The 26,390-nt window shown below is 47.7% G+C and overlaps 1 protein-coding gene across 1 annotated transcript in view; it reads right to left on the reverse strand.

The window, feature by feature from the left end:
- Positions 1-300: 300 nt before the first annotated feature.
- Positions 301-26,390, reverse strand: part of LOC140393577 (tumor necrosis factor receptor superfamily member 13B) — a 62,744-nt gene continuing 36,654 nt past the window's right edge. Inside the window, exons 4-5 of the mRNA XM_072479855.1 lie at positions 10,605-10,814; positions 301-2,383 (exon numbers count right to left, since the gene is read on the reverse strand). Of these exons, the coding sequence (XP_072335956.1) occupies positions 2,073-2,383; positions 10,605-10,814 (521 nt within the window). The 3' untranslated portion in view covers positions 301-2,072. The remainder of the gene's footprint in view (positions 2,384-10,604; positions 10,815-26,390) is intronic.

A 26,390-nucleotide genomic window follows, 5' to 3' on the forward strand; every position in this document is an offset into this window, starting at 1 on the left:
GGATCAACCATACTTACCTGGTGGACGCATCCCTGCGCCCCGGCCTTTCCCTTTGTTAGGGGGCTGTCCAAAATGGCCGTGGTCACCATGAGGCCAGGCCCCTGCACTCCGGGGTATCCCTTTGTTTAGGGGCCCTACAAAGTGGCTGCTTGCGGCGCTATCGTTTTCCTCTGCTGCCTACCTGCCGAAGCCCATCTGAGCACCAACTCTTTTTTTTCCCACCCTGTTTACTATATGTTCCTTTACCCCCCCCTCCACTCCCTGCCTCTCTTACCCCCCACCCTCCCCTTTGGCCAGGCACCCCCTCCATGCCGAGAGGTGCGCCGAGGTCCCCCTTACTGCCTTCTTCCCGTGCTAGCCAATCCTGCTAGTACGGTGGCTCCCCTCCCAGTGCTGGTCTAGCCAATTCCTATGCCTGCCGACTGCCTGCTTTTTCTGCCTGCCCCTTCACCTGCATTTCTCTGTCCTCGCTCTCTCCTGTGACCGGGTCTTTCTGATTAGAATGAGGCAGTACAGTCCCGCGCAAACATGTGAACTTGTTCTATAAGTCTCTGTTTCTTTCAGCTATCTTCCTCCAATCCTCCTTCGTCACTGCCTCGCCTGCCCTTTGTCCAGGCCGTTGGCCGGCACAAAATTGTTTGCCTCCACCGGGGTATTGCAGTAGTACTCTTTGCTCTGGTGTGTGACAAAGAGTCTGGCTAGAAATAGCATGCCGAATCACACCCCATTTTTATATAATGCTGACTTTGCCTGGTTGAACTTGGCCCTTCTTTTCGCCAGATCTGCCCCAATGTCCTGATAAATATGGATTCTGGTGTCCTTCCCATGTGCTCCGCTTTAGTCTGTCTTGCCCACCGCAGGATCGTCTCACAGTCCTGGTATCGGTGCAGCTTCGCAGTGATCGTCCGCAGCTGCTCCCTTGTCTTGGGCTTTGGTCTGAGCAACCTGTGTGCCCTGTCGCGTTCTGAGGTTGGGGAAGCTGTCTCTCCCGACGAGGTTGCAAAGCATTTGGGCAATGTAGCCTATTGGGTCTCTACCTTCGATGCCTTCTGGTAGGCCCACAACCCAAACATTCTGTCATCAGGACCCATTCTCCTGGCCTTCGACCTTCCCCTTCAAGCTCCCTTGAGCCGCCAGTAACCTTCTCACTTTTGCTTCCAGAGCACCATTCCTGTTGCTTTGGTCTGTCGAGGCTGTCTCGAGGTTGCGGACCGTCCGCTCCTGCGCTTCCACTTTCTTCCCCAACCCGTCAATCATCTTTTGTAGGGTAATCATCGCCTCCATCACCACAACCTTAACCGCCATCTGAATCTCAATTCTGATCACCTCTTTCATGGCGGCCAGCTCCTTGAGGAACATCTTCCATCCATCTCTGGGTGGCAAGGCGGAGGGTGATGTTCGATTTGATGGTCTCCCCCTATCTTGGGCAGCTGGGGCGAGGGTTTGGAAGGTGCTGTCGAAGAAGCCTTGATGAGTTACTGCAGCGTATCTCATAGATGGTACACAGTGCTGTCACTGTGCATTGGTGGTGACGTGGTGGATGGAGTTATTTGGGATTTGCAGATTTTTTAAACAAAATTATGGAGTGAATGGTAAGCTATTCGACCACATGGGGCAGCATATTTTCCAGTATATCACTAAACGGTAATTAGGAGTAGGCTCCGCCCCCATGTACATTCAGTCAGCAAACGTCATTATAGCACTTGCAGATAGGTGAACAATCGAGGGATTTTCTGCTAGGTGGTTCAGTGCATTTGCTCGCCTTAGGCAAACAATAAACGTTGTGTGACTCATCCTGAAGGCTTTGCAATGGAAATACGTGTCTTGTTATATGACTCCCCACCCTATTTCTCTACAAGCAGTTTGTGAAGAGGAAGTATACTGGATCTCCCCCTACTCCCAATTCTAGCTGTTGTTTGAGGAGAGACACAAGACATATTTTATCAAGATCGGAGATACTGGAGAGGAGACCTAAATCATTTGGGAGGTTGTATCCCAGTTTTACAGCCTTGACGCTGGGTGGATGTCCAGTCGACCTTCAACAGAGTTGAAATGGCTTCAGCTCGAAATCTTCAATACTTCATGTGCCGCTTCTCCTGGAAGCTCTCAGTTTCTCTTATGCTGGGTTGCGATGGTGAACAGATGATCTGAAATGGCTTCTCTTTGTAAATTATGGCAGAAGGAAGAGCTCTTGTGTCAGCTGCAGGTGGTATCTGAATGCACTGATGAGGTGTCACTGTGTTTGATAACATCTTTCGTTCTTTATCAGTGATCCTCTGATCTGAGAAGCAATTGCTACAAGTTTCAGATGGCTCAGATGATGGTTCAGAGGATATACTTTGATTCTGATCATCTCCTTCAACACTCAGTTGCAGCAGTCCATCTGTTATGAAAAAACAATGATATTGGTGAAATGTCTTGCAACATCTGCAAGATCGTCTCGCATCGCTTTCTATTTATATCTGTACGAAGTCTTACAACACAAGGTTAAAGTCCAACAGGTTTGTTTCGATGTCACCTGTTGGACTTTAACCTGGTGTTGTAAGACTTCGTACTGTGCTCACCCCAGTCCAACGCCGGCATCTCCACATCATATTTATATCTGGGTATAGCACTGGCAGTTGCATATATACACTTAACAGATTAAAATGAAAAAGTTAAGCTTTCAAACTCTTCTATTCATTATAATTGCCTATCATTTGATAAGTTCTCCAAATCTCATCCTTTTTCTCAACTTGCAGTTTATTTCAGCCCCAGAGATTTTGCTGACTTTGAATTCCCACTCTTACCATGTTGGTTGCAATCATCCTTTAAACTGTTGCTCCCAAAACCGTGTTGACACCCCTACCTCTTTCACTCCTGACTGCAAGTGATAAGTTAACTGTCCTTTGCTTGATGTTGCAACAACTGGCCTGGTTGAATTGGACTACCCATCCTCTAGGTACAGTCACTTCCCACTAATTGTGATCCTGCGAATGGTGAAGCCTGGTTTTCCTGTTGAGGACCTGGCCATTCGTCTGGATCAGCTAACCTGTACAAGTAGAGTTTACCCAATGGAGTCTTATTCTGCGAAGTCTTATTCTGCACTGGGAGCTGTAGCTGCGCACAGGTGAGTCTCGATCTTGACTGGTGGATGAATTTAACTTATTTTTGGTCATTAACAATTTGCCTCACTTTCTCCTCACCTTGCATTCCTCTGCACCTGGCATGGACTATAGAAATTGATACCATAACATCCCAGTTTTTTTTTAATAAACATTTTATTGAGGTATTTTTGGTATTGTAACAACAACAAAATAAACAATGTACATGAAGCTATAAACATAGTGCAAAAGCCGTCTCCGTTCCTTACAGGTCCCACCTTTATTAACCCCCTATTCTAAGCTAAACTAACCCCCCCCCTCCCCCCTTCTGCTGATGATTAATTTTCCGCGAAGAAGTCAACGAACGGTTGCCACCTCCAGTGCGAACCCTAACAGTGACCCTCTCAAACAGAGAAAGCTAGACATGTCCGATAGCCAGGGCTCCGACTTCGGGGGCTTTGAGTCCTTCCAAGCTAAAAATATCCGTCTCCGAGCTACCAGGGAAGTAAAGGCTCGAACGTCTGCCTCTCTCCTGGATTCCTGGGTCTTCTGACACCCCAAAAATCGCCACCTCTGGACTCAGTGCCACCCTTGTTTTTAACACTGTGGTCATGACATCTGCAAACCTCTGCCAAAATCCCATAAGCTTCGGACATGTCCAGTACATGTGGACATGGTTCGCTGGTCCTCCCGCACATTTTGCACACCTGTCTTCCACCCCAAAGAATTTGCTCATCCGGGCCACTGTCATGTGAGCTCCTTATCAGGCTGAGCCTGGCACATGTTGCGGACGTGTTGACTCTATTCAACGTCCGCCCATAGACCATCCTCTTAACTCTCCTCCCAGCCCCTCCTCCCACTTGCGCTTCAGCTCCTTGGTCTGCGTCTCCTCTGACCCCATAAGTTCCTTGCAAATGTCTGAGACGCTCCCTTCTCTTACCCACTCTCTGGAAACTACCCTGTCCTGAATCCCCCTTAGCGGTAGGAGCCGGAAGGTTGACACCTGTTTACATTGGAAATCCCGCACCTGCCGATACCTGAATTTGTTTCCCCTCGCCAACCCAAACTTCTCCTCCAGCGCCCTCATACATGGAAAGCTCCCCTCTATAAACATATCCCCTATCCTCTCAATCCTTGCTCTCTGCCATATCCGGAACCCCCCATTTATACTTCCTGGGGCAAACCGGTGATTGTTACGGATTGGGGATCAGACCAATGCTCCCTCCTCTCCCACATGTCTCCTCCATTGCCCCCAGACTCTTAGGGCCGCCACCACAACGGGGTTGGTGGAGTACCGTGCCAGCGGGAACGGTAGAGGCGCAGTTACCAACGCCCCCAGACTGGTGCCCTTGCATGAAGCCACCTCCATACGCTCCCACGCTGACCCCTCCCCACCACCCACTTCCTGATCAAGGCTAAATTCACCGCCCAGTAATAGTTACCAAAATTTGACAACGCCAGCCTGTCCTCTCCCCGACTCCGCTCAAGCATTATCTTCCTTATTCACGGGGTCTTGCCCGCCCAAACAAAGCCAGTGATCACTTTGTTGACCCGTTTAAAAAAGGACCGCGGAATAAAGATGGGGAGACATTGAAATACAAACCGGAATCTCGGGAGGACGGCCATCTTCACCGTCTGCACCCTCCCAGCTAATGACAACGGGAGCACGTCCCATCTCTGAAAATCGTCCTTCATTTGGTCGTCTAGCTGGGCCAGATTTAATTTATGCAGCCGGTCCCATTCCCGCGCCACTTGAATGCCAAGGTACCTAAAGCTTCCCCCTACTAATCTAAACGGCAGCTCCCCCAATCGCCTCTTCTGTCCCCTCGCCTGGACAGCAAACATCTCACTTTTCCCCATATTTAGCTTATACCCTGAAAACCGGCCAAATTCCCCTAGAATCCTCATGATTTCTTCCATCCCCTCTATTGGGTCCATTACATACAGAAGCAAGTCATCTGCATAGAGCGAGACTCTGCTCCACCCCCTCCCACCCCCCAGACCAGCCCCTTGAGGCTCTCCGAGCAATTGCCTATAGCGAGTGCGAAAAACAGTGGGGAGAGGGGGCATCCCTGTCTCGTCCCCCGATGCAGTCTAAAATAGTCCGATGTTGTCCTATTCGTCCGTACACTTGCCACAGGAGCCTGATACAGTAACCTGACCCAGTCAATAAACCCCTTCCTGAATCCGAACCGCCCCAGTATCTCCCACAGGTAGTCCCTTTCTACCCGATCAAAAGCCTTTTCTGCATCCATTGCGATCACTACCTCCACCTCCCTACCGTCCGGGGGCATCATAATCACATTTAACAACCTTCTTACATTGGCCACCAACTGCCTACCCTTAACAAACCCGTCTGGTCCTCCCCAATAAGGTCCGGAACACAATCCTCAATCCTGGAGGACAACATTTTGGCCAGCAATTTGGCATCCACATTCAACCGGGATATCGGCCTGTTGGACCCACATAGCTCCGGGTTCTTGTCCCGCTTCAGAATCAGCAAAATCGTGGCCTGTGACATCGTTGGGGGCAGCACCCCTCTTTCCCTTGCCTCATTGAACATCCAAATCAAAGCCGGCCCCAATATCCCAAAGAACATTTTATAAACTCCACTGGGTACCTGTCCGGCCCCGGGGCTTTACCCAACTGCATGGCCTTCAGACCCTCCACTATCTCTTCCAAACCGATCAGGGCCCCCAGCCCTTCTACCAGCTCCCCGTCCACCTTTGGGAAATTCAGCCCCTCCAAGAAGTGCCTCATCCCTCCGGCCCCGTAGGGGGTTCCGACCTGTACAGCCTGCTGTAGAAATCCTTAAACGCCTTATTCACCCCTGCTGAATCTCCAACCAGGTTCCCATCTCCTTCATTTACTTCCCCTATCTCCCTGGCTGTCTACCCCTTTCTAAGCTGCTGTGCAAGCATTCTGCTGGCCTTCTCTCCATGCTCATAGATCACCCCCCTCTCCTTTCTCAGCTGCTCCACCGCCCTCCCTGTGGTTAACAAGCCGAACTCCGCCTGTAGCCTTCACCGTTCCCTTAAAAGCCCTGCCTCTGGGGTCTCCGCATACCTCCTATCGATCTGTAGTATCTCCTTTATCAGTCGGTCCGTCTCTGCCCTGTCCCAATGGGCCCGTATCGAGATCAGCTCCCCTCTGACCACCGCCTTCAATGCTTCCCAGACCTCTGCTGCTGAAATTTCCCCAGTGTCATTGACCTGCAGGTAGTTCTGAATACATTTCCTCAGCCGCTCACACACCCCTTCGCCAGCCAAAAGTCAGCAAAAAACATGTAACCTCCAGTGCGGGCGCTGGTTACTGTCTTTACTAACCTGCAGGTCCTCCACCATGCTGTCTCCTGCTTCAGCCCAAGCCTTCTCTGTCTTTCTGTTTCTGCCTTTACGAGCACTTCTAATCCTTCTCTCCATGCACCGATGTGGGAATTCAGTACACAATTGCCTCTGTCTTCAGTTTTACAATTCAAGTCCGGTAGAAAATCGGGGGTGGGGGGGGGGCGGGGAAGGTCCAAAAGTACCGACCAGAGCGGGAGCCACCAAATGTGTGACTTACTCCTTCATAGCCACCACCGGACATCATAACACCGCAGTTTTAACATAACTAATCAATATTATCATCTGATAATCGCCTGTTTGCTCCAGTTTGAAACAAATCTTACTTGCCTCTATTCTCACTCAGACGGTCTTCCAACTTGACTTTATCATACCCAACCTTCATTTGTATTCTCACCAAGATCCTATCTAGTTTCTTCAAATGAGCATTTCCTCCACGTTCTTGTGTTCAGGCATGCACCTTACCCAGACTTGTCCAGTTAAATGTATTGCACGTCAGCAAAACTGAGAAGAGACATTCTTGCTTCTTTCACTTCCACTGTTCTAACTTTTGAACCTTGACCTTGCTATGAGCCATTAAAGTGTTTTGTTGAGATTAATGAATAAGATGTGATCCTATAAATATTTTTTAATAGTTCTCAGAATGTGGTCATCACTAATAAAGCTGGCACTTATTCCTCAGCTCCACACTGCCCTGATTTGGCATTGTAGCCCATAAAGTGAAGGTGGTCCCACAAGGCTGTTGGGAAACTCCAGAATTTCACCTAACAATGATGACACAATTGTGACGTATTCCCATGTTTCCCAGGTGTGTGAGCTGAAAGGGAATTTGGGTGAAATTACCATGAGCCTGCTGTCCTTGTGCCTCTAGGTGGTGATGGTCATGGATTGGAAGTTAGTGTTGAGAAGTCATGGTGTGCTAGTGATGGAGGAAGTGGGTGAATTTGGCCCAGAATTATGTTAGGCTTCTTGATTATTATTGCAGGTGCAATCATCCAGGCAACTTAAGACTGTTCCATCACAGTCCTGGTTTGTGCCTTTTAGGTGATGGAGAACTTTTGGAAAGCTTGAGAAGTGAAAGCTCATAGGATGTTGGCATTGCCGGTAAGGCCAGTATATTTGTTGCCAATCCAAATTACCCTTGAACTGAGTAGCTCACTAGACCATTTTCAGAGGACAGTTGAAAGTCATAGAAAGTCTAGTGCAGAAGGGTGCCATTCGGCCCATCAAGTATAGACTGACCCTCTGAAAGAGCACCCTTCCAAGGATTCCCACCCAATCCTCATAACTCCACCTAATCCACACATCTTTGGACAGTAGGAGGAAACCCATGCAGACATAGGAACAACGTGCAAACTCATACAGTCACTCAAGGCCCGAATTGAACCATATCCCTGACACTGAGGCAGCAGTGCTAACCACTGCCACCATGCTGCCCCACATGCTGTGGATCTGGAGTCATGCCACCAGCTATAGATGACCGATTTCCTTCCTGAAAGGGCTTTAGTGAACCAAATGGGTTTTTACAACCATGACTGGGCCCAGCTTTCAATTCCAGATTTTATTAATTGAATTTAAATTCCATCAGCTGCCATGGTGGTATTTGAACCTACCCCCTCTGGATTACTAGTCCAGTAACATTGCCTCTGATGTGCTCCAATAGCCACAGCAATTATGTGGCTGTTCCAGTTGAGCTTCAGCATGCTAAAGATGGGCGATTTGGCAATGATAATGCCAATGAATGCAAAGCAAAGGTTTGAGGGAAAATAATGTAAAATTGACATCGGCACAAGGGAAGGCATGGCAGGCACCCCAGTCCTATGGAATGCATATCCTTGTGCCATATGCAAATGCGAGGAAACTTGTGCCCTGGACAGCCAAATGTGCACAGTTATCTAGAGGACCTCTAGGTTTCAGAGCTTAAGCAGCATCTGGCATCACTGTGGTGTATCCATGAGGCTGAAAGCTATGTCATGGAGTCATTATGGCACTTCGGAAAGCCAACCACCCCATGAAATCCATGCCGGGTCTTTGTAGCGCAACAGTCAGTCCCATTACCCTAGTCTATCCCTATAGCCAAGCAAGTTTTGTTTCTCCTCAAGTTCGTAACCAATTTCCTTTTGAAATCATTGATCAGCTCTGACTTCACCACCTTTGTACCAGTGGATAAGCACAATTATAGAGGTGGTCACACCTACAGCTTGAGTGTGCAGATAGTGCAGTGGTCCCCTGAGTGCATCTCATTCCCCAACCAGTACACTTTCTGAATACCGGTGAGGACAATGGTTCCTCTGGATAATAGAGCCAGAGCCAAGACCATGGCAGAATGGGTAGCTCAAGAAAGCAACAGTGATAGATTCAATTGTGGGGTAATAGACTGGGTTTCTCTGTGGCTTCAGACCTGACTCCAGGATGGTACATTTCCTCCCAGAGTCATGTGCTAGAAAATACAGAAATAAAAAGGATAGTGTAACTGAATACAGGCATGGAGAGATGGTGCACCTTAGACGGCTTTCGATTTCTGTGGCATCAGGACTAAGTTTTGTGTAAAGTGGGACCCCAAACAGATTGCACCACAACAGGAAAGATCTGGGCATGCTGTTTGGGGGCAGTTTTAATTAGCTTGGTACAATGACCTCAGCATAAATTCAGAAGGAAGAGGAGAAACATTTTAAATAGCAAAAAATTAGGAAGGAAGTATGGAAGGTTGAGGAGATAAGGCTACAAAATGGATAGCAAAGGAGCCATTAATAGTTTATGCACAGATAGAAACTCTGAAATATGGTATAGTTATTACTTGTGTAGCTGTTACTTGAAGCAGGAATAGCAGCTCAATATTTCTGGTTGCATTGTCTTGATGGGATAGAGGGTGATGATAAAAGGAGGGGGATTGCAAATTTGCCTTATGAAAAACACAGCTGGCGGGGGGGGCTATGATATGTTGGGAGTATCAAATAAGGTCAATGGGCTGAACTGAGGAATAAAGGGACCAATTGCATTGGTGGGAATATACTATACTCCCTAACCAGAACCAGGAAAATGTACAAATATGTAGGCAAATTGCTGAGGAATGCAGGCAAAACAATGCAATAATAGGGGATTTCCCCAATAATATAACCTAATAACTGGGATAAATTCAGTGTCAGATGCCAAAAGCTCAATGCAGCAGAAAACCTACATGAGCATTTGAAGTGCAGGGGCCAAATTAAGAAAATTGGAGAAGGCAAGAGAAGAAATGGAAAAAAATAAATGGCAAGCAAAATCAAGGGAAATCCAAAGATTTTCTTTCAATACATAAAGAGGGTGAGGATAGCTAATGCTGACCTTAATCACCTTTTCCTCCACAGTGGTCAGAGTGGCAATGACTGGAGGGCCACCCATTGTTTTACATCCTCTTCCTGTGGAGAATTGAGTGTGAATGGGATGTGTTGAGAGGATGGAAGGACAACATTTGTCGAGCATGAAAACTGATGTCAAAAATAGGATAAGCTTTATTGTTGGCTAGTGCTACAATATGTGTTGGTCTGAGGCATGCTGGGGAAATCAGAATGAGGGGGTTGGTATTTGATCATGATCACAGGACCACAGTCCTGCTCATCAGCTCAATGACTTCCAACCGTGCTTGCTTGTTCCTGGAGGTTGTCCTCCTCCTGCCTACTGGGAATAACATAGAACATACAGTGCAGAAGGGGGCCATTAGGCCCATCAAGTCTGCGCCGACCCACTTAAGCCCTCATGCCCACCCTATCCCCGTAACCCAATAACCTCTCCTAATCTTTTTGGTCACTAAGGGCAATTTATCATGGCCAATCCACCTAATCTGCACGTCTTTGGACTGTGGGAGGAAACCGGAGCATCCGGAGGAAACCCACGCAGTCATGGGGAGAACGCGCAGACTCCGCACAGAAAGTGACACGAACCTGGGACCCTGGCACTGTGAAGCCACAGTACTATCCACTTGTGCTACCGTGCTGCCCATACATTAATCTCCATACGCTTACAGCCCATGGCATTACTTCTAGTGATGCCTCTGAGAACGAGAGGGATAATTTCCTTGTCAGGTTTGAACCCCTTGGCTTCCCCCATTGTGAGAGGGTCCACTGGTTCAAATTTTGCCACCCAGTTCTGTTGCAGATTAAATCATTTGTAAAATAAAGTCTCATTACTAATTACTGACCTTTTGAAGATGTATTAGTTTTGTGGATGGACTCCACTGTGCCAGATGTGTAAACTGCCTTCCTCTTGATGCAACAAACCATCAGCATCAGAAATACACAAGTAATGATGCAGAGACTCACTGCCAGAATCACTAAGATGAGGATGTTGAAATGATCTTGGGGTAGACAGTGTTTGAGGGTAGCTGGGTCCTGATTTGAGTTTGCGATCTCTAAGAAGAGGGGAAAAAGTATAATCAGTTCTAACAAATGCAATGGGATCAGACTGTCGATCTATTGAACAATCCCAAATGCTTAACTTGCATCAGTGATACAGCCACACATTATGCCAGGACAGCTGTAAAATTGGGTGCTTGAGGACCCTGCTTAATTTTTTTGAGGAGTAATTTGAGTTTTTAAGTGACACCTGATATGCCCAAGTCTTTTAAACATTTAGTTTTGAGGGCAAGTAAATAACTGGTGAAATAGTTTCACCCATAACTGCCAGAATATGATTGCAGCCAGCAAGACCTGTTCAGTGGTCTTTACCTGCTCATTACCACTTCAAGTTGGGATGTATAGCTTTAGCTAGTTAATCATACTTTTTGGTTACAAGCATTTGCTTTGTAACCATCTGGATGCCCATTTCATTTCCTGTAAATTCTTCCCAACATGAGTAACTGAGAGAGATTGGTATCATGGTTTTTCATACTGCAAGTTGCAACAAGCTGTTCCCCAGGATCCAGCACCTGACACCTCAAGCCGTTAGTGAGGTTGAAAAAGGGAGACTGAATTATGTGTTTGACCATAAGACATAGGAGCAAAAGTAGGCCATTCACCCCATCGAGTTGCTCTTGTCATTCAATGCGATTGTGACTGATGTGATATGATCATCCTCAAAACCGCTTTCCTGCCTTATCCCCATAACCTTTAATTCCCTTGCTGATTAGAAAATCAATCTATCTCAGCCTTGGACATCCTCCACAGCTCTCTGCGGTAAAACATTCCACAGATTCACTACCCGCAGAAGAAATTCCACCTCATTTATTTCTTAAATGGGTGACCCCATACTCTGAGATTATGTCCTCTGGTCCCAGACTGTCCCACAAGTGGAAACAATCTCTCAACACCTACTCTGTCAAGCACCCTCGAATCCTATATGTCTCGGTAAGGTCGCCTCTCATTCTTCTGAACTCCAATGAGTACAGGCACAACCTACTTAACTTCTCCTCAAAAGAAAAAATCATCCATACCCAGGATCAACCTAATCATCCTTCTCTGGATGCCTCCAATGCCAGTATATCTTTCCTTAGATAAGGGGACCAAAACTCTACACCATATTCAAGGTGTGATTAAACTAGTTGTAGCAAGACATCCCTATTTTTATACTCCATTCCCTTTGAAATAAAGGCCAACATTCCATTTGACTTCCCAATTACCTACTGAACTTGCTTGCTTTTTTTTGTGATTTATGCAAATTTGTCTGTCTGCAGTCTTTCTCCATTTAAATAATATTCATCTCTTCTGACCAAAATGTATAACTTCACGTTATATTCCATCTGCCAAGTTTTGCCCACTCACCTAACCTGTCTGTATCCTTCTGTAGATTTTGTCAACCTCGCCACTTGCCTTCCCACCTATTTCTGTGGCATCTGCAAACTTGGCAATTCATTTCTATTGTCCAAGTCATTAATATATATTGTACGTAATTGTGGCCCCAGGACTGATCCTTATGGCACTCCACTAGTTACAGGTTGCCACCCTGAAAATGCCCCTCTTATCCCAACTCTGTCTTCTATCAGTTAGCCAATCCTCTATCTGGGCTAATAAACTACCCCCCAAACCATTGGCTCTGATCTTGGCCTCTTGGTGTGGCACCTTATCGAATGCTTTTTGGAAATCCATGTATGTTCCATCTACTGGTTCCCCTTTATCTATCCTGCTCATTACCACTTCAAAACATTCTAATAAATTTGTCAGGTATGATTTCCCCTTCATGAAACCATGCTGACTGCTTGATTATATTATGCATTTCTAAATTCTCTGCTATTGCATCCTTTATAATGGACTATAACATTTTCCCAGAAGTTAAGCTAACTGGCATATAGTTACCATTTCTTGTCTCCCTCCCTTTTTGAATAAGGGTGTTACACTGGCAGTTTTCCAATCATCTGTGCCTTTTCAAGAATTTAAGGATTCTTGGAAGATTACTAATGTTTTTCACCGTGACTGCATATGCAAACTATTTGTTTAACTCCTCTGCCATTTCCTGGTTCCCCATTATTATTTTCCCAGTCTCTGTAAGGGGCCTATGTTCACTTTGGCACCTCTCTTCCTTTTTATATATTTAAAGAAGCTCTTGCTCATTTTTATATTATTTGCTAGTTTGCACTCCCTTTATCTTGTCCTGCTTTATTATTTTTTTGGTCATCTTTCCCAATCCTCAAAATTCCCCAGTCCTCTACCTTACCTTTTAATCTTAATTATTCTGGTTTAATACTATCCTTCGCTACTTTGGTTAACCATGGTTGATTTATCCACTTCCTAGACTCTTCCTTCGGTGGGATATATCTTTGTTGTGAGTCATGAACTATTTTCAGAAACATCTGCCATTGCTGATCAACTATCTTTCCTGCTAAACTCCTTTCCCAATCCACTCCAGCCATTCCTTTTATAATTGCCCTTATTTAAGGGTAGCATAGTTGTTTCTGACCCAAGTTTCTCACTCTGAAACTGAATGCTAAATTCTGCCATGATTTGGTTACTGTTTCCGAGGGGATCTTTTACTCTGAGATTGTTTGTTTATTAAACCTGCCTTTGATCTCTGGTTGGATCCCCAACATATTCTAGGAAACTGTCCTGAATGCACTCGATGAATTCTTCCTCATGGCTACCTCTGCATTTTTGATTTTCCCAATCTATGTGAAGATTAAAGTCATCCATGATTAAAGTACTGCTTTTTATACATGCCCATATTATCTTCTGATTTATTCTCCATCCTACAGTATAGCTATTGTTAGGCCAAGAAACGACTTCCACCAGTGTCGTCTTCCCCTTGGTTATTTCTTGCCTCCACCCATTTGGATGCTACATCTTCCAATCCAAGATCATTTCTTGCTTTCATACTTATTCCATCTCATACTAACAAAGCTTCCCCACCACCCTTTTTTTTTGGAAATGTTTTTAATTGAGTTTTCATATTTTATAACGAATAAATTATACATTATCAGAAAAAAAACAGCGCAAAAAACCAACACTTATATGTACAAGTGAGCATCTTCATGACAAGGGTTCTGTGTCCTTTGGAAGCCTTCTTCCAAACTGTGGATGGCAAACTTTATTCTCTCCAGCCAAGAAAAATTCCGTCCGATCAGACAGCCAGTCTGCAGTTTTGGATGGTGCTGCCGATTGCCAGGCAAGCAGGATACTCTGGTGGGAGATCAAGGAGGCAAAGGCTAGGGCATCGGGCCCCTCCGCATGAAGAGCTCTGGCTGATCTGATACCCTGAAGACCGCCACCTTTGGGCATGGCTCCACCCGCACTCCCACAATCCTGGACATAGCCTCAAAGAATACCCGACTAGAATAGAATAGAATAGAACATTACAGCGCAGTACTGGCCCTTCGGCCCTCTATGTTGTGCCGACCTGTGAAACCACTCTAAAGCCCATCTACACTATTCCCTTATCGTCCATATGTCTATTCAATGACCATTTGAATGCCCTTAGTGTTGGCGAGTCCACTACTATTGCAGGCAGGGCATTCCACGCCCTTACTACTCTCTGAATAAAGAACCTACCTCTGACATCTGTCCTATATCTATCTCCCCTCCATTTAAAGCTATGTCCCCTCTTGCTAGACATCACCATCCGAGGAAAAAGGCTCTCACTGTCCACCCTATCTAATCCTCTGATCATCTTGTATGCCACTATTAAGTCACCTCTTAACCTTCTCTCTAACGAAAACAGCCTCAAGTCCCTCAGCCTTCCCTCATAAGATCTTCCCTCTATACCAGGCAACATTCTGGTAAGCCCAGAACATGGGTGTCATTGGCCGAGCCTCCCTGGCACCATATGCATTTGTCCACCTCCGGGAAAAACCTGCTCTTTCGAGTTCTGGTTAGGTGCGCTCTGCACCACCTTGTGCTGCATTAGGTTCAGCCTTGAACACGTGGAGGTGAAGTTTGCCCCGTGCAGTGCTTCAATCCCGAGCCCTCTCCCTAACTCTCTGCCTAGTTCCTCCTCCCATTTTTTCTTTGTCTCATCCAGGAGGAACGTACCTTCTCCAGCAGTCGCCCACACAAGTTCCCACAGTTCCCCTCCCCAAGGTCACTCTCATTCAGTCGTCTTTCTACTAATGAGTGTCCTGGTAGCTGGGGGGGCATCGTTGTTTCTTGGCGGAGGAAGATTTTTGACTCTAATGTTTCTCGGGTCATTCCCTCTTGCTAGCTGGAACCTCTCCGTGAGTTCCCCAGGTTTGCTACTCTATCGTCCGTGTACATGTCCCTAACCATCAGGGTCACCTCGTCCTGTCTCCACTTTTTGAAGGTGGCATCTATTCTTGCACGAATGAACCTATGGTGTTGCAGATGGGGGCCATCGTGGACATTTCAGGTAGGCTGAAGTGATTAACTTGTCGACTGTGTTGAAAAATATCTTGGAGATGTAGGTCGGGAAGGATCTGAACAGGAAGAAGAACCTGGGCAGCATTTTCCTCCCTGCTAGGGAGAGTTGGAGGGAGCCCCACCTCTGCAGGTTCTTTCCTCCACCAGACTTGCCAGTCTCCATTTATGGATCCGTATCCAGTCCTCAGCTATTTGGATCCCCAGGTAGCAGAACTTGGTCCAGGCCAGTTTAAACGGCAGTCCCTCCAGCTTCACGGGGAAGATCTCGCTCCTACTCAGGTTAAGCTTGTAGCCTCAGAAGGCTTCAAACTCGTATAGGAGTTTAATTTATCCCTTCCATGCTGGTCCGGGGGTTCGAGATGTAGACTGAGACTCTATGCTCTCTGTCCCCCTTTGGATACCTCTTCACCCCTTTGCCACTCTTGAGGGTGATCGCCAATGGCTCGATTGCCAGAGCAAACTATAACGGAGACAGTGGCATCCCTGCCTCGTGCTTCTGTGCAGCCCGAAGTATTCAGAGTTGGTGGTGTTTGTCAGTACACTTGCCATGGGAGACCTGTACAGTAGTTTCACTCAGGAGAAGAATCCTGGCCCAAACCCAAACCATTGCAGTACCTCCGAGGTACTTCCATTCGACTCTGTCGGAGACCTTTTCTGCGTCCAGGGAGATGATGACTTCTGGTGTTCTCTCCCGGATGGGGTCATTATCACGTTCAGCAGCCACCTGACGTTTGGTGTTAGCTATCTGCCCTTGACAAAGCTCATCAGGTCCTCCGCGACTACCTCTGGCACACAGCTCTCCAGCTACCTCGCCAGGGCCTTTGCAAGGATCTTTGCATCCGTGTTAAGGAGTGACATGGGCCTGTAGGACCCGTACTCTGGGTCTTTGTCCTTTTTGGGTATCAGCAATATTGAGGCTTGGGCCAATGTTGGTGGCAGGGTGCACCTTACTAACAAGTAAGGGGCACCTTGGGGCGTGGCACGGTAGCACAGTGGTTATCACAGTTGCTTTGACAAATGTTGAATTCTTTACCCGTCAGTCTGGCCTCAATAAAACTCGAGATGGATTTGTAGGCATAGTATTATTTATTTTTAACCAACTTGCAAGTCTGACTCGCGTCTCAGGGACACAGAACACAGAACCAGTCTCCTGGACCCCTTGGAAACGAATGAGGAAGGAGACAAAGGGATCTCTGCCAATACATTCAAATGGCATCAAGTTTCACATACACGATTCCCATAGGTCATCCTATACCCCTCCTGACCTGGCCGTACATCCTAATTGGCTCACTTCTCATTCCTTAACCCTGGCCTCTTGTTACCCAGCATCCTTTTCTCCTCCTCTACCAGACACTCCTCCCCCTTCCTTGCCATGCTTTCTGAAATCCTTTGTCTGTGAACTCACTAGAATTAGACGGGCCTACATCTACACTACTGTAACTAATATATTTAAACTAACTATTTTATATCACATTCGTCATTCCCTCCTTTTATCATTTTGTGATAACCTATCGATTCAATCCGTAGCTACGGCCCCTCATCTAAAAAGATTCGTCGCTGCATTTCCAATTCCTGTTGTAGCCCCCCTTCATCCGCTGCACCCTCGTGGATCCTAACAGCCATGATTCTAGGGGCGTCTATCTGTTCCAGTGCACCCCGCATTCTACCCATCACGCATTTAAGGATGGCCAGGCCCACAAAGATGCAGCCGAGTGCCACTACTAAATACATGGCTATATTTATCAACCAGTCCTTCCAACCTCCAAATCCCCAGTTACCCCAAGAGCCAGGGTTCTGCATTCCGTCCAGGTGATCCCGTATGCAATCCATAAATTTAGTGATGTTAACGGTTAGGTCTTGAACTCCCATGATACACTTGCCCTGCACTATGGCGCATACCCCACCCTCACGGGCCAGAAGATAGGATATCATAATTGATAATTGACTATCAGTTAAATTTTCTAATCCCCAGACTGACCTTTGATTTTGTCGAGACGATCTTTCCGTACCAACTGCGAGTGACCAGACCAATCAGACCATAAGAAGAGGGGAAAACCAATGTGTGCCATTTTCCAGCTACACACATTGTGGGCCCGTTTCCACTTTCCTTGTCCAAAATCAATCTAATTCTGATTTCGCAGTTGGTCGATAACCGTCTGGAGAAATCCCAGGTTTCCGGCACCAAATGACAAATGTTGAATTCTTTACCCGTCAATCTGGCCTCAATAAAACTCGAGATGGATTTGTAGGCATAATATTATTTATTTTTAACCAACTTGCAAGTCTGACTCGCTTCTCAGGGACACAGAACACAGAACCAGTCTCCTGGACCCCTTGGAAACGAATGAGGAAGGAGACAAAGGGATCTCTGCCAATACATTCAAATGGCATCAAGTTTCACATACACGATTCCCACAGGTCATCCTATACCCCTCCTGACCTGGCCATACATCCTAATTGGCTCACTTCTCATTCCTTAACCCTGGCCTCTTGTTACCCAGCATCCTTTTCTCCTCCTCTACCAGCCACCCCTCCCCCTCCCCCTTCCTTGCCATACTTTCTGAAATCCTTTGTCTGTGAACTCACTAGAATTAGACCGGCCTACATCTACATTACTGTAACTAATATATTTAAACTAACTATTTTATATCACATTTGTCATTTTCACAGCTCCAGGTTCGATTCCCAGCTTGACTCACTGTCTGTGAAGAGTCTATACGTTCTCCCCGTGTCTGTGTGGGCTTTGTCTGGGTGCTCTGGTTTCATCCCACAGTCCAAAGATGTGCACGTTCGGTGGATTGTCCATGGAGTGTGGTTGGAGATTACAATTGCAGAGTATTCAGCTCCCACTGACCCTGGAAGCACTGATTTCCCCACGACAAAGAAGTCGATCCTCGAGTAGACCTTGTAGACCTGGGAGAAGAAGGAAAATTCCTTCTCCCCTGGGTGTGTGAACCTCCATGTGTCCACTGTTCGCATCTTCTCTTTGAAGGTGTTCAGCTCCTTTGCCATATTCATTAGTTTCCTCAATTTGGGGCTGGATCTGTCAATCTGTGGATCCTGTATACAGTTAAAGCCCTCCCCCCATGATGAGTGGGTGTGTATCTATGTCGGGGATTTCTGCCATGGTTTACTTTATGAATTCAAGGTCATCCCAGTTGGGAGCGTACACGTTCATGAGGATCACTAACTATGACATACCGTCCCCTCCCGGGTTCATAACCAGTTTGGTCGCCATGAATGTTGTCCTCTTGTTCAGTAGTATGCCCCCCCCCCACCAACCCTCGTCCCGTAACACGGTTGATACGCCTGACCCACACAGTTCTTCCTTACCCACAGTCAGTCCTTCTCCCTCAGGTATGTCTCCTGGAGGAAAATAACATCAGCCCTCAGACTTTTCAGATGGGCAAAGACTGGATCTTTTCACTGGGCTGTTACATCCCCTGACGTTCCAGGTGACTATTGTGATGGGGGTTTCTGTCTCCACACCCCCCTTACTTATCAAGCATGATTTCCCTTTAAATCCATGCTGACTGTGTGTGATTATACCATTGCTTTCCAAATGCTGTGCTATGAAATCCTTGATAATGAACTCGAGCAACTTCCTTACTATTGACAGGCTCACTGGTGTATAGTTCCCTGTTTTCTCTCTACCTACCTTTTTGAACAACAGGCTTATATTAGCTATCCTCCAATCTGTAGGAACCATTCAAGAGTCCAATGAACTTTGGAAAATTATCAAATCTTGGGCACTTCCTCAAGTACTCTGTGATAATGATGATCAAGCCTTGGAGATTTTTCCGCTTCAATCCCATTAACTTTCCCAAAACCAAGATGGCAGAGGCTGAACCCTCTTGATATGAGCTGGACAGGGCTCATCGGTCGCTCAGGCCCAAGCCGAAAGCAAATAAGCCGCCGAGGGCCGTTATAATTTGCTTTCTCAAGTTTCACATCGAGTAGAAGGTCTTGAGTTGGGCGAAGCAAAGGCGTGAGTCAAAGTGGAAAGGCGTTGCTGTTCGAATATACCAAGACTTGGTGGTGGAGCTGGCGAGAAGGCGGGCAGCCTTCGGACAGGTGAAGGCAGCACTTAACGGCGTGAGGTTTGGCGTGGCCGACCGGGCAAAGCTGAGGGTGACCTACAATTCGGGGGACTTCGACTTCGAGACGGTGGAGGCGGCGGAGGCGTTTGTGAAGGCTGAAGGATTGGGACTGAAATGAGAGATGGGACTGGGATTGGGACTTGGACTGAGGGGATGGAGACTGTGCTTGGCCTTTATTTCTCATTTTGGGTTGTTTGTTCTGTATTTGTGGGGGGGGGGAATAGCTGGGGTTTTCAGTTTCTTGAATGGGGAAAGGTAGTTTACCTTTGTAATAATCTACAGTTGGTTACAATTATATTGGGGTGTGGCGGTTTTCTGGGGCACGGTTTTTGCACTGTTTCTGTTTGTTTGTCTTTGTTTCCAGGGACTGGATCATGGCGGAGGAGTGGGGCCTGGGCAGGGGCCTCCACACTAGCAAGTGAAGGTAGGTTGGTTGGTTGGTTTGGGGGGGGGGGGGTGGAGGGATGAGATCGATACTGGGAGAGGTGTTTGCGAGAAGAAGGGGGGGGGGGGGGAGAATTCTGGGAGGGGGATGAAGGGGTACAAAGGTAACAAAGGAATGGGGTGTCAGCCCGAAGGGCAGGGCCCTGGCTGTGTGTGCGCAGCAGTCAGAATAATGCCGTGGAATGATAGGGGGGCCGGTGAAGAGATCGAGGGTTTTTACACAATTAAAGAGCTTAAAGGCCAACGTGATGTTGCAGGAGATCCAGCTGAGGGTGAAGGATCAGGTGAGGCTCAGGAAGGATTGGGTGAATCAGGTTTTGCACTTTGGGTTCAATAGCTGGGCTTGGAAGGGTAGTGTATTGGTGGGCAAAAGGGTGAGGTTTCAGATGGAGAAGATGGTGGCAGACTATGGGGGGAGGTAAGTGGTAGTGACAGGGACGCTAGAGGGGAGGTTGGTGGCACTGGTGAGCGTATATGGCCCCAACTGGGATGATGCAGAGTTTGTAAAGAGTGTGATGAGTGCCATCCCAGATCTGGATACCCACAAGTTGATCATCAGGATTGGAATATGGTGCAGGAACCGAAGGTGGACATGTCTCAGCCACGATCGCTGGCCCAGTCAAGGGGGGGTGAAGGCACTGGCTGGGCTTATGAGGGAGATGGGAGGAGTGGTCCCTTTGTGGAGGTTCCTCAATGGGAGTATTCATTTTTCTCCCCGGTACATCAGGTGTACTCGAGGATAGACTTTTTCATGGTGGAAAAGGCGCTGTTGGCTGGGGTCAGGTGGTCAGAGTACTCAGCAATTGTGATTTTGGGCCATGCCCCCCATTGGTTGGATGTGGTTTTGGAGAAGGGGATGGCCCAGAAGCTGGGGGGACGGGGAATGGACATGGGGTTGTTAGCGAACCAGAGGTTTTGTGATGTGATCGAGGAAAATGTGTGGTTTTATTGCACGGGGGAGGTTTTGTAGTCGGTGGCTTGGGAGGCTCTGAAGACACTGGTGAGGGGGAGGTGAATTTGTTCAAAGCTAAGGTGGACAAGGAGGAGAGAGAGGAGCAACAGAAACTGAGGGGAGATTCTGAGGTGGATGGGAGGTAAGCGGGAGACCCGGATCCAGGTCTCTTGGCCAAGGGGAAGGAGTTGCAGGTGAGATTCGACCAGTTATCCACAGGGAAAGCGGTGCACCAGTTGACAAGGGTAAGGGAGGCGGTCTACGAACACTGGGAGAAGGCAGGGCATATGTTGGCTGGCCAGCTCCAGGGGAGGCGGCAGCGAGGGAGGTTGTTCGGGTACGGGATAAGATGGGGAAGCTGTTGGTAGCCCTGGAGTAGATCAATTAAATATTCAAGGCATTTTAGAAGGATCTATGTAGGTCGGAGCCACTGGGGAAGGAACGGAGGATGAGGGAGTTCCTGGAGGGGTTTGTGTACCCAAGGCTAAATGTGGAGGATAGAGTAGGCTTGGAAGGGCCAGTGGGGCAGCAGGAGGTGATTGGGAGGATGCAGGCAGGGAAGGTTTTCCTGTTGAATTCTGTGAGAAAGGATAAGTTGGCGCCGCTGATGGTGGGAATGTTTGAGAATGCGATAGGTAGGGGTGTCTTGCCGCAAACGATGGGGCAAGCTTCTATTTTGTTGCTGCGAAAGGAGGGTAAGGATCCAGTGGAGTGTGGGTTGTCTAGGCCCAAATCTCTACTGAATGTAGATTTTTAAAAATGTATTTATTTATAAATTTAGAGTACCCAATTCATTTTTTTTTTCCAATTAAGGGGCAATTTAGCGTGGCCAATGCACCTAGCCTGCACATCTTTTGGGTTGTGGGGGCGAAACCCACGCAAACACGGGGAAAATAAGCAATCTCCACACAGACAGTGACCCAGAGCCGGGATCGAACCTTGGAAACGGCGCCATGAGACAACAGGGCTAACCCACTGCGCCACCGCACTGCTCCTGCTGAATGTAGATATCAAGATATTGGCAAAGGTGCTGGCATCAAGGTTGGAGGGATGCCTTCCGAAGGTGATTGGGGAGGATCAGAAGGGATTTGTGAAGGGAAAGCAGCTGTTCTCGAAGGTTGTTGAATGTGATCCTGACTCGGCTGAGAAAAGGAGATGGAGCTGGAGGTGGTGGTGGCACTGGATGCAGAGAAGGCATAGAGTGGGGTTACTTGATGGCGGTATTGGAGAGATTTGGAATTTGACCGAGATTTCTGGTGCGGCTGATGTATAAGGATCTGATGGTGAGTGATTACACTAACAGCATGAACTCTGGGTACTTTGGGGTTCAAGGCAGAGGTGCCCGATGCACCCCCCCCCCCCCCCCCCCCCCCCCCCCTGTTGTTTGCAATGGCCTTAGAGCCCTTGGCCATCGCGCTAAGGAGCTCGGGGCTGTGAAAGGGGATAGTGAGGGGGGGGGGGGGAAACATAGGGTGCCCTTCTATGCTGATGATCTGCTTTTGTATATCTCTGAACCGAGCAAGTCGGTGGGGAACATAATGGAGCTGCTCCAGAGATTCAGGATGTTCTCTGGCTATAAGTTGAATTTTGAAGAGTGAGTATTTTAAGGTCTCCCTGTCGGGACTAGGGGCGGGGGTGGAGGGGCTGCAATTTTGTTTGTCGGCAACCCACTTTAGGTACTTGGCGGTGCAGGTGGCCCGGGATTGGGGAGGGTTTCGAAAATATAATTTCACTAGTTTGGTGGGAGGGTGAAGGCCGATCTGTCGTTGGCGGGCCGGGTGCAGCAGTTAAAATGATTGTTTTGGCGTGATTCTTGTTTTTCTTTCTGTGCCTGCCAGTCTTTTTATCGAAATCCTTCAGGGCATGGACAAGTTGACTGTGGGGTTGGAGCATGGAGGGGGAGGCGCTGTGGTAAAGATGGAGGCAAGCTCGTGTCAGGGGCCGGGGTAGCGGGCACTGGCAACAGCGCCGCTTCCGATGGCTCCAGGTTGAGTCCGGTGGTGGTGGACGCATTGAAGATTTGGAGGCAGTTCATGCAACATTTTAAGCTGGGGGCCGGGTCAGGGGGAATGCTAATTAGGGGAATCATGGGTTTGAGCCAGGGAGAATGGATGTAAGGATTCTGAGATGGGATGAGAGGGAGATCAAGGAAATTAAGGGTTTGTTCCTTGCGTGTGCATTCGCGAGCTTAGAGGAGTTGGGGGAGTATGGGTTGGTGCAGGGGGAAAGGTTTAGGTACCTCCAGGTTCGGGACTTCGCAAGAAAGATTTTCCCGACCTTCCTGTTTGCGCTGGCCTCTTCGTTGCTAGAAGCGGTGCTGTCAGTGGGAGGGCTGGAGAAGGGGGTTGTTGTGGTGATCTGGGGGAGAATCCTGAAGGAGGACAGGGTGTCTATGGATTGGATTAAGGCAAAGTGGGAGGAGGAGCTGGGGAAGGCATTGGAAAAGGGACTGTGGTGTGAGGTGCTGCGGAGGGTGAATGTCTCAACCTCGTGGATGGGGCTGATATAGCTGAAACTCGTATATATGGCGCACCTCACAAAATCACAGATGAGCCAGGTGTTCGAGAGTGTGGAGGATGTCCATGAGCGATGTGAGAGGAGCCCCACGAACCATGTTCCTATGTTTTGGTCCTGCCCGAAGATGGAAACGTTTTGGAGGGCGGTGTTCAACACAATCTCGGGGGCCTTGCATATAGACGTGGAGCCCGGTCCCCCAGAAGCCACATTCGGGATGTCCCACTCGCCCGAGTTGCAGACGGGAGTGGGGGCAGATGTTTTAGCCTTGGCCTCGCTGATCGCTCGCACGGGGTCTTATTGGGTTGGAGGTCAGTCTCTCCACCCTGTGCCTCGGCGTGGCGGGGGGACCTGCTGGAGTTTTTGACCTTGGAGAAGGTGAAGTTTGAGCTGAGGGGGGTGATGAGGGGTTCTACAACTGTTGGTGTGTGTTCATCATGCACTTTCGGGGAGTTGGTTATCATAGACTGTTGAGGGAGGGGGGAATCAGGGGGAGGGTTGGGAGACTGTTGAGGGAGGGGGGGATCGGGGGAGGGTTGGGAGGGTATCTTGGGTTTGGTGGGATTGTTTTTTTTATATTGTTAGGGTTGTTCTTGTTTTTCATTTGTGTAGTGAAATGTGTGGAATAAAAATATATATTTTTTTTAAAACTTCCCCAAAACCATTTCTCTACTAATACTGATTTCCATCAGCACCTCACTAAAACGTGTGCTTCTCAGAACTTCCGGTACATTATTCATCTCTTCCTTTGTGAAAACAGAAACAAAGTACAAATTTAGTTCCTCTGCCATTTCTTTGTTCCCCATTATGAATTCCGCTGTTTCTGACCATAAGGGGCCTATGTTTTGTCAATCTTTTTCTATTTACATACCTATCAAAACTTGTATAGTCAGTTTTTATGTTTCCCGCTAGCTTACTTTCATATTGGATTTTCCCCTTCATCAATTTTTTGGTCTGCCTAATTTAAAACTGTTTCCAATCCTCGGGTCTAGTGCTTTTTCTTGCTAATTTGTATGCCTCTTACTATCTGTAATTCCCCTTGTAAGCTATGGTTTGACCACCATTCCCTTTCTACTCTTGCGCCAAATAGGAATAAACCACTTTTGCAGTTCAGCTATTTGTTCCTTGAATGCCTGCCATTGCCTGTCCAGTGTCCTCCCTTTCAGTAATGTTTCCCAGTCCTTCATGGTCAACTCATGTCTCATACCATCATAGAATTTACAGTGCAGAAGGAGGCCATTCGGCCCATCGAGTCTGCACCGGCTCTTGGAAAGAGCACCCTACCCAAGGTCAACACCGCCACCCTATCCCCATAACCCAGTAACCCCACCCAACACGAAGGGCAATTTTGGACACGAAGGGCAATTTATCACGGCCAATCCATCTAACCTGCACATCTTTGGACTGTGGGAGGAATTTACAGTGCTGAAGGAGGCTATTCAGCCCATCGAGTCTGCACTGGCCCTTGGAAAGAACACCCACCCTACCAAGCCCACACCTCCACCCTATCCCCGTAACCGAGCAACCCCACTTAACCTTTTTGGATACCACGGGCAATTTAGCATAGCCAATCCACCTAACCCGCACATCTTTGGACTGTGGGAGGAAACCGGAGCACCCGGAGGAAACCCACGCACACACGGGGAGGACGTGCAGACTCCGCACAGTCAGTGACCCAAGCCGGAATCGAACCTGGGACCCTGGAGCTGTGAAACAATTGTGCTATCCACAAGGCTACCGTGCTGCCATCATTGTTATCACATTGCCATCACAATACCCAGTCCAAGATGGCCTGTTCCCTTGATGGTTCCTCAACATATTGATCCAGAAAACCATCCCATATACACTCCACAAATTCCTCCTCTATTGTACTGTGACTAATTTGACTCACCCAATCTATATGCAGATTAAAGTCACCCATAATCACAAATGGCCCTATATCACATGAATCTCTGATTTCCTGCCTAATGCTATTCCCAACATACAGTTTGGTGGTCTGTATACCACCCCTATGAATGTTTTTTGCCCTTTGCTGTTTCTTAACTTGACCCACACAGATTCCACATCATCTGTGCTAATATCTTTCCTCAATATTGTATCAATATCTAATAATGTAACTCCACCACCTTTTCCTTTCTGTCAGTCCTTCCTAAAAACTGAATAGCCCTCAATTGTTTAGTTTCCATCCTTGACCACCCTGAAATGAAATGTAAATCGCTTATTGTCACAAGTAGGCTTCAATGAAGTTACTGTGAAAAGCCCCTAGTCGCCACATTCCAGCGCCTGTTCGGGGAGGCTGTTATGGGAATTGAACCATCCTGCTGGCCTGCCTTGGTCTGCTTTCAAAGCCAGCGATTTAGCCCTGTGCTAAACTTGGAGCCATGACTCCGTAACCCCAAATATATCATACCCTTTTACATCTATCTGTGCAACTTATTCATCCATTTTATTTTAAATGCTCCAAGCGTTCGGGTACAAAACCTTTTAAAAAGGCCAATCCTTTTAATGTCCTTTGTCCCGTCCCAACTATGTTTTACTGTGTCCATATCTGATATTGGCCCTTGATTTCTCTGCCTATCACTTTTCTTCCTCTCCTTGCTCTGTTTTTTTCTTGATTCCCTGTACTTTGAATCCTTACATAGATTCCCATCTCCCTGCCATATTTGTTTAAACCCTCCCAACCACTCTAGCGAGCCCCCCCCCCCCCCCCCCGCCCCAACACACACGCACCCCTCCCCCCGAACATCAGTCCCGGTCATGTCCAGGTGTAACCCGTCCAGTTTGTACTATTCCCACCTCCCCCAGAATCAGCTTCATCTACCACAGTGCCATGGTCAGTCCCACTCCCATCCAAACAAGCTGAAAGAACCTCAAACCTGTTGGACAACCGCAGTAGCTGGAAATCCTGTCCTCTGTATCTCCTTAGCTGCTTCAGTTGCAGTCACACCCTCCTGCCACTGACCAATTTCCAATCTAGAAGATTCTATTGAAAGAGGTGCGACTGCCTCCTGAAACAAAGCATTCAGATAATTCTCTCCCTCCCTATTGTGTTGTACTGTCTGCAGCTCCGCTTCCAGCTCAATTACTCTGAACCAAAGCTCCTCAAGCCACAGACACTTATTTGTAGATGTGTTTGCTCTGGACAACACCAGTATTCATGAACCACCACTTGCTGC

The sequence above is a fragment of the Scyliorhinus torazame genome, chromosome 17 (genome assembly GCF_047496885.1).
Source record: "Scyliorhinus torazame isolate Kashiwa2021f chromosome 17, sScyTor2.1, whole genome shotgun sequence".
NCBI lineage: Eukaryota > Metazoa > Chordata > Chondrichthyes > Carcharhiniformes > Scyliorhinidae > Scyliorhinus > Scyliorhinus torazame.